Source organism: Pseudochaenichthys georgianus, unplaced genomic scaffold (genome assembly GCF_902827115.2).
Source record: "Pseudochaenichthys georgianus unplaced genomic scaffold, fPseGeo1.2 scaffold_1333_arrow_ctg1, whole genome shotgun sequence".
NCBI classification, from domain to species: Eukaryota; Metazoa; Chordata; class Actinopteri; order Perciformes; family Channichthyidae; genus Pseudochaenichthys; species Pseudochaenichthys georgianus.
In genome coordinates this window covers 2,501-11,775 of record NW_027262217.1, presented here as the reverse complement: position 1 = coordinate 11,775, position 9,275 = coordinate 2,501, and the positions used below count along the sequence as shown (strand labels likewise).

The window sequence follows — 9,275 nt, the reverse complement described above, 5'->3', positions numbered from 1 at the left end:
TGTTTAGCTGCCCGGAATATAACAGACAAAGACTCATTCTGAAAACTGCCCTGGAACAACATAACGTCAAGGACATGGACTTCAAGTCAATACACGGAAGTAAATCAAGAAATGAAGTAAACAAGCTGATCTTCAAGTTCCTCAAACACACTGGTCTGAGGACAAGGATGTAATATGAACATTAAATAAATCAACAGTAGGTGGCGATATATGCTCCAAGTGGAAGCGATTCGCCATTAAAGGAAAAGGAAGAAGAAGAACAGCAGGGGGCGGAAACGAGCCGCGACACAACTCAAACCACCGAAGAAGAAGCGCGTCACCGTGAGCAGGCTAACAGCTGTTAGCAGGAGTTAGCAGGTGAGGAATAACTCTATTTGTATTGATATATTTCTCGGTATGATTTAATACATTGATGAATGACGTAGCAGACGTTTCAGAGCATGCCTACAGGAAGTGCGTGTTGGCTCAGCGGTTAGCAGTTAGCAGCAGGTTGAGTGTTTGCTCTGCTGTTAGCAGTTAGCTTAGCAGCAGGCTGAGTATTAACTCTGCTGTTAGCAGTTAGCTTAGCAGCAGGCTGAGTGTAGGCTCAGCTGATAGCAGTTAGCTTAGCAGCAGGCTGAGTGTAGGCTCTGCTGTTAGCAGTTAGCTTAGCAGCAGGCTGAGTGATTGCTCTGCTGATAGCAGTTAGCTTAGCAGCAGGCTGAGTATTAACTCAGCTGTTAGCCGTTAGCTTAGCAGCAGGCTGAGTGTTAACTCTGCTGTTAGCCGTTAGCTTAGCAGCAGGCTGAGTGTTAACTCTGCTGTTAGCCGTTAGCTTAGCAGCAGGCTGAGTATTAACTCTGCTGATAGCAGTTAGCTTAGCAGCAGGCTGAGTGATTGCTCTGCTGATAGCAGTTAGCTTAGCAGCAGGCTGAGTGATTGCTCTGCTGATAGCAGTTAGCATCAGGCTGAGTATTAACTCAGCTGTTAGCAGTTAGCTTAGCAGCAGGCTGAGTATTAACTCTGCTGATAGCAGTTAGCTTAGCAGCAGGCTGAGTATTAACTCTGCTGATAGCAGTTAGCTTAGCATCAGGCTGAGTGATTGCTCTGCTGATAGCAGTTAGCTTAGCAGCAGGCTGAGTGATTGCTCTGCTGATAGCAGTTAGCTTAGCATCAGGCTGAGTGATTGCTCTGCTGATAGCAGTTAGCTTAGCATCAGGCTGAGTATTAACTGCTGATAGCAGTTAGCTTAGCAGCAGGCTGAGTATTAACTCTGCTGATAGCAGTTAGCTTAGCAGCAGGCTGAGTATTAGCTCTGCTGATAGCAGTTAGCTTAGCAGCAGGCTGAGTGTTTGCTCTGCTGTTAGCAGTTAGCAGCAGGCTGAGTATTAACTCTGCTGATAGCAGTTAGCTTAGCAGCAGGCTGAGTGTTAACTCTGCTGATAGCAGTTAGCTTAGCAGCAGGCTGAGTGTTAACTCTGCTGATAGCCGTTAGCTTAGCAGCAGGCTGAGTGTTAACTCTGCTGTTAGCAGTTAGCTTAGCAGCAGGGTGAGTGTTTGCTCTGCTGTTAGCAGTTAGCAGCAGGCTGAGTATTAACTCTGCTGACAGCCGTTAGCTTAGCAGCAGGCTGAGTGTTAACTCTGCTGATAGCAGTTAGCTTAGCAGCAGGCTGAGTGTTTGCTCTGCTGTTAGCAGTTAGCAGCAGGCTGAGTATTAACTCTGCTGATAGCAGTTAGCTTAGCAGCAGGCTGAGTGTTTGCTCTGCTGTTAGCAGTTAGCAGTTAGCAGCAGGCTGAGTGTTAACTCTGCTGATAGCAGTTAGCTTAGCAGCAGGCTGAGTGTTAACTCTGCTGATAGCCGTTAGCTTAGCAGCAGGCTGAGTGTTAACTCTGCTGATAGCCGTTAGCTTAGCAGCAGGCTGAGTGTTAGCTCTGCTGTTAGCAGTTAGCTTAGCAGCAGGCTGAGTGTTGGCTCTGCTGTTAGCAGTTAGCTTAGCAGCAGGCTGAGTGTTAGCTCTGCTGTTAGCAGTTAGCTTAGCAGCAGGCTGAGTGTAGCTCTGCTGTTAGCAGTTAGCTTAGCAGCAGGCTGAGTGTAGCTCTGCTGTTAGCAGTTAGCTTAGCAGCAGGCTGAGTGTAGCTCTGCTGTTAGCAGTTAGCTTAGCAGCAGGCTGAGTATTAACTGCTGATAGCAGTTAGCTTAGCAGCAGGCTGAGTGTTGGCTCTGTTATAATATATAACATGATGTGTCTTTAATGAGATCAGATATGATAGCTGAGCTCATTAAAGACACAGAGAAATAAATATAAATAATATGTGTGGTGCAGCGGGGAGAGCGTTGGTGTTGGGGTCAGGGGAGCGCAGGTTCAAACCCCGCTGCAGTCAGCATGTCGTGTGTCCCGGAGACCCTTCTCCCAGAGGGCTCCTGTGGGGAGTGTCCTCAGCGTCTAACAAGTGATGTCATATATAACACACCTGATGAATCAGTCAGAACGCCTTCGTCCCACAGGTCTGTGGGACGAAGGCGTTCTGACTCTCAACTGTCTGTGAAACCTGCTACTGCTAATGCTAACTGCTAATGCTAACTGCTGCAGAGCTCCACCATGAACAGAGGAGCAGCTGCACCCAGAGAGGAGGAGGAGGAGGAGGAGGAGGAGGAAGGTTTCTACGACTGCCAGGAGACTCTGGACCCTTCAGAGAGGAGGAGAGGAGAGGAGCAGGGAGACAGGCTGCAGGAGGAGCAGGGAGACAGGCTGCAGGAGGAGCAGGGAGACAGGCTGCAGGAGGAGCAGGGAGACAGGCTGCAGACAGACAGGCTGCAGGAGGAGAAGGAGGAGCAGACAGACAGGCTGCAGGAGGAGCAGACAGACAGGCTGCAGGAGGAGCAGACAGACAGGCTGCAGGAGGAGAAGGAGGAGCAGACAGACGGGCTTCAGAAGGAGGAGCAGACAGACAGGCTGCAGGAGGAGAAGGAGGAGCAGACAGACAGGCTGCAGGAGGAGAAGGAGGAGCAGACAGACGGGCTTCAGAAGGAGGAGCAGACAGACAGGCTGCAGGAGGAGAAGGAGGAGCAGACAGACAGGCTGCAGGAGGAGAAGGAGGAGCAGACAGACGGGCTTCAGAAGGAGGAGCAGACAGACAGGCTGCAGGAGGAGAAGGAGGAGCAGACAGACGGGCTTCAGGAGGAGAAGGAGGAGCAGACAGACAGGCTGCAGGAGGAGAAGGAGGAGCAGACAGACGGGCTTCAGGAGGAGAAGGAGGAGCAGACAGACAGGCTGCAGGAGGAGGAGCAGACAGACAGGCTGAAGGAGGAGCAGACAGACAGGCTTCAGGAGGAGGAGCAGACAGACAGGCTGCAGGAGGAGGAGCAGGAGGAGCAGACAGACAGGCTGCAGGAGGAGAAGGAGGAGCAGACAGACAGGCTGCAGGAGGAGAAGGAGGAGCAGACAGACGGGCTGCAGGAGGAGCAGACAGACAGGCTGCAGGAGGAGAAGGAGGAGCAGACAGACGGGCTTCAGGAGGAGGAGTTGGAGTTTGACGATGAGTCCCTGAGGGAGGAAGAGCAGCAGCTGACGGAGGAGCAGAGAGAGGTTTGTTTACTGTTTACTCTGTAACTTTGTTTACTCTGTAACTTTGTTTACTGTTTACTCTGTAACTTTGTTTACTCTGTAACGTTGTTTACTCTGTAACGTTGTTTACTCTGTAACTTTGTTTACTCTGTAACGTTGTTTACTCTGTAACGTTGTTTACTCTGGGATAATAACAGTGTTCTGTTTCAGAGCCGTCGGCAGGAGAGCTTCAGTCTGAAGGAGGCCGGAAACACACACTTCAAAGCCGGAGGTACGGGAGAGAGCACCAGAGCACCAGTACATCCCCAGAGCACCAGTACACCACCAGAGAACCAGTACACCACCAGAGCACCAGTACACCACCAGAGCACCAGTACATCCCCAGAGCACCAGTACACCACCAGAGAACCAGTACACCACCAGAGCACCAGTACATCCCCAGAGCACCAGTACACCACCAGAGAACCAGTACACCACCAGAGCACCAGTACACCACCAGAGAACCAGTACACCACCAGAGTACCAGTACACCACCAGAGTACCAGTACACCACCAGAGAACCAGTACACCACCAGAGCACCAGTACATCCCCAGAGAACCAGTACATCCCCAGAGAACCAGTACATCACCAGAGAACCAGTACATCACCAGAGAACCAGTACACCACCAGAGCACCAGAGCACCAGTACATCCCCAGAGCACCAGTACACCACCAGAGAACCAGTACACCACCAGAGCACCAGTACATCCCCAGAGCACCAGTACACCACCAGAGAACCAGTACACCACCAGAGCACCAGTACACCACCAGAGAACCAGTACACCACCAGAGTACCAGTACACCACCAGAGTACCAGTACACCACCAGAGAACCAGTACATCCCCAGAGAACCAGTACACCACCAGAGTACCAGTACACCACCAGAGCACCAGTACACCACCAGAGAACCAGTACACCACCAGAGCACCAGTACATCCCCAGAGAACCAGTACATCACCAGAGAACCAGTACATCACCAGAGAACCAGTACATCACCAGAGAACCAGTACACCACCAGAGCACCAGTACATCACCAGAGAACCAGTACATCACCAGAGCACCAGTACACCACCAGAGCACCAGTACATCACAGAGAACCAGTACATCACCAGAGAACCAGTACATCACCAGAGCACCAGTACACCACCAGAGAACCAGTACATCACCAGAGAACCAGTACATCACCAGAGAACCAGTACATCACCAGAGAACCAGTACATCCCCAGAGAACCAGTACATCACAGAGAACCAGTACATCCCCAGAGAACCAGTACATCACCAGAGAACCAGTACATCACCAGAGAACCAGTACATCACAGAGAACCAGTACATCACCAGAGAACCAGTACATCACCAGAGAACCAGTACATCCCCAGAGAACCAGTACATCACAGAGAACCAGTACATCACCAGAGAACCAGTACATCCCCAGAGCACCAGTACACCACCAGAGAACCAGTACATCCCCAGAGAACCAGTACATCACAGAGAACCAGTACATCACAGAGAACCAGTACATCACCAGAGAACCAGTACATCACCAGAGTACCAGTACACCACCAGAGTACCAGTACATCACAGAGAACCAGTACATCACCAGAGAACCAGTACATCACAGAGAACCAGTACATCCCCAGAGAACCAGTACACCACCAGAGAACCAGTACACCACCAGAGAACCAGTACATCACCAGAGTACCAGTACACCACCAGAGAACCAGTACATCACCAGAGAACCAGTACATCACAGAGAACCAGTACATCACAGAGAACCAGTACATCACCAGAGAACCAGTACACCACCAGAGAACCAGTACATCACCAGAGTACCAGTACACCACCAGAGTACCAGTACATCACCAGAGAACCAGTACATCACAGAGAACCAGTACATCACAGAGAACCAGTACATCACAGAGAACCAGTACATCACAGAGAACCAGTACATCACAGAGAACCAGTACATCACAGAGAACCAGTACATCACCAGAGAACCAGTACACCACCAGAGAACCAGTACATCACAGAGAACCAGTACATCACAGAGAACCAGTACATCACCAGAGAACCAGTACATCACAGAGAACCAGTACATCACAGAGAACCAGTACATCACCAGAGAACCAGTACACCACCAGAGTACCAGTACACCACCAGAGTAACAGTACATCACAGAGAACCAGTACATCACCAGATAACCAGTACATCACAGAGAACCAGTACATCCCCAGAGAACCAGTACACCACCAGAGAACCAGTACACCACCAGAGAACCAGTACATCACAGAGAACCAGTACATCACAGAGAACCAGTACATCACCAGAGAACCAGTACATCACCAGAGAACCAGTACATCACCAGAGAACCAGTACATCACCAGAGAACCAGTACATCACAGAGAACCAGTACATCCCCAGAGAACCAGTACATCACCAGAGAACCAGTACACCACCAGAGAACCAGTACATCACAGAGAACCAGTACATCACAGAGAACCAGTACATCACCAGAGAACCAGTACATCCCCAGAGAACCAGTACACCACCAGAGTACCAGTACACCACCAGAGAACCAGTACATCACCAGTACATCCCCAGAGAACCAGTACATCACCAGAGTACCAGTACATCACCAGAGAACCAGTACACCACCAGAGTACCAGTACACCACCAGAGTACCAGTACATCACAGAGAACCAGTACATCACCACATAACCAGTACATCACAGAGAACCAGTACATCCCCAGAGAACCAGTACACCACCAGAGAACCAGTACACCACCAGAGAACCAGTACATCACAGAGAACCAGTACATCACAGAGAACCAGTACATCACCAGAGAACCAGTACATCACCAGAGAACCAGTACATCACCAGAGAACCAGTACATCACAGAGAACCAGTACATCACCAGAGAACCAGTACATCACCAGAGAACCAGTACATCACCAGAGAACCAGTACATCACCGAGAACCAGTACATCCCCAGAGAACCAGTACATCACCAGAGAACCAGTACACCACCAGAGAACCAGTACATCACAGAGAACCAGTACATCACAGAGTACCAGTACACCACCAGAGTACCAGTACACCACCAGAGTACCAGTACACCACCAGAGTACCAGTACATCACCAGAGTACCAGTACACCACCAGAGTACCAGTACACCACCAGAGTACCAGTACATCACCAGAGAACCAGTACATCACAGAGAACCAGTACATCACAGAGAACCAGTACACCACCAGAGTACCAGTACACCACCAGAGTACCAGTACACCACCAGAGTACCAGTACATCACCAGAGTACCAGTACACCACCAGAGCACCAGTACACCACCAGAGTACCAGTACACCACCAGAGTACCAGTACATCACCAGAGTACCAGTACATCACCAGAGTACCAGTACATCCCCAGAGAACCAGTACACCACCAGAGTACCAGTACATCACCAGAGTACCAATACACCACCAGAGTACCAGTACATCCCCAGAAAACCAGTACATCACCAGAGAACCAGTACATCACCAGAGTACCAGTACACCACCAGAGTACCAGTACATCACCAGAGAACCAGTACATCACAGAGAACCAGTACATCACAGAGAACCAGTACATCACAGAGAACCAGTACATCACCAGAGAACCAGTACATCACCAGAGTACCAGTACATCACCAGAGAACCAGTACATCACCAGAGTACCAGTACATCACCAGAGTACCAGTACATCCCCAGAGAACCAGTACACCACCAGAGTACCAGTACACCACCAGAGAACCAGTACATCACCAGTACATCCCCAGAGAACCAGTACATCACCAGAGTACCAGTACATCACCAGAGTACCAGTACACCACCAGAGTACCAGTACACCACCAGAGTACCAGTACATCACAGAGAACCAGTACATCACCAGAGAACCAGTACATCACAGAGAACCAGTACACCACCAGAGAACCAGTACATCACCAGTACATCCCCAGAGAACCAGTACATCACCAGAGAACCAGTACATCACAGAGAACCAGTACACCACCAGAGAACCAGTACATCACCAGTACATCCCCAGAGTACCAGTACACCACCAGAGTACCAGTACATCACAGAGAACCAGTACATCACCAGAGAACCAGTACATCACCAGAGAACCAGTACATCACCAGAGTACCAGTACATCACCAGAGAACCAGTACATCACCAGAGAACCAGTACACCACCAGAGTACCAGTACATCCCCAGAGAACCAGTACACCACCAGAGTACCAGTACACCACCAGAGAACCAGTACATCACCAGTACATCCCCAGAGAACCAGTACATCACCAGAGTACCAGTACATCACCAGAGAACCAGTACACCACCAGAGTACCAGTACACCACCAGAGTACCAGTACATCACAGAGAACCAGTACATCACCAGAGAACCAGTACATCACAGAGAACCAGTACATCCCCAGAGAACCAGTACACCACCAGAGAACCAGTACATCACCAGAGAACCAGTACATCACCAGAGAACCAGTACATCACCAGAGTACCAGTACACCACCAGAGAACCAGTACATCACCAGTACATCCCCAGAGAACCAGTACATCACCAGAGTACCAGTACACCACCAGAGAACCAGTACATCACCAGTACATCCCCAGAGAACCAGTACATCACCAGAGTACCAGTACATCCCCAGAGAACCAGTACATCACCAGAGAACCAGTACATCACCAGAGAACCAGTACACCACCAGAGAACCAGTACATCACCAGAGTACCAGTACATCACCAGAGAACCAGTACATCACAGAGAACCAGTACATCACCAGTACATCACCAGAGAACCAGTACACCACCAGAGTACCAGTACATCACAGAGAACCAGTACATCACCAGAGAACCAGTACATCACAGAGAACCAGTACATCCCCAGAGAACCAGTACACCACCAGAGAACCAGTACATCACCAGAGAACCAGTACATCACCAGAGTACCAGTACACCACCAGAGTACCAGTACATCACAGAGAACCAGTACATCACAGAGAACCAGTACATCACCAGAGAACCAGTACACCACCAGAGAACCAGTACATCACCAGAGTACCAGTACACCACCAGAGTACCAGTACATCACAGAGAACCAGTACATCACCAGAGAACCAGTACATCACAGAGAACCAGTACATCCCCAGAGAACCAGTACACCACCAGAGAACCAGTACATCACCAGAGTACCAGTACACCACCAGAGAACCAGTACATCACCAGAGTACCAGTACACCACCAGAGTACCAGTACATCACAGAGAACCAGTACATCACCAGAGAACCAGTACACCACCAGAGTACCAGTACATCACCAGAGTACCAGTACACCACCAGAGTACCAGTACATCACAGAGAACCAGTACACCACCAGAGTACCAGTACACCACCAGAGTACCAGTACATCACAGAGAACCAGTACATCACAGAGAACCAGTACATCACCAGAGCACCAGTACACCACCAGTATATCACCAGTGTGTAACCAGTATGTAACCAGTGTGTCCTGTACTCCTCAGAATGGCAGGAGGCGCAGCGCTGCTACACCGAGGCTCTGTGTTCGTGTCCCGTCAGTTTCAGCAGAGAGAGATCTGTGCTGTTCTCCAACAGAGCTGCTGCAAGACTGCACCTGGTAACTAGCTA

The 9,275-nt window shown here is 50.0% G+C and overlaps 1 protein-coding gene across 2 annotated transcripts in view; it reads left to right on the top strand.

Moving 5' to 3' along the window:
• Window positions 1-239: 239 nt before the first annotated feature.
• LOC117440920 (golgin subfamily A member 6-like protein 22) overlaps window positions 240-9,275 on the top strand; it is a 10,905-nt gene continuing 1,869 nt past the window's right edge. Inside the window, exons 1-5 of one of the 2 annotated variants that reach the window (XM_071202135.1) lie at window positions 240-357; window positions 2,571-2,824; window positions 2,873-3,566; window positions 3,756-3,816; window positions 9,152-9,264. In XM_071202135.1, the coding sequence (XP_071058236.1) occupies window positions 2,580-2,824; window positions 2,873-3,566; window positions 3,756-3,816; window positions 9,152-9,264 (1,113 nt within the window). In that variant the 5' untranslated portion in view covers window positions 240-357; window positions 2,571-2,579. Of the gene's footprint in view, window positions 358-2,570; window positions 3,567-3,755; window positions 3,817-9,151; window positions 9,265-9,275 lie in introns of both variants that reach the window. The other variant, XM_071202134.1, reaches the window with a different exon arrangement.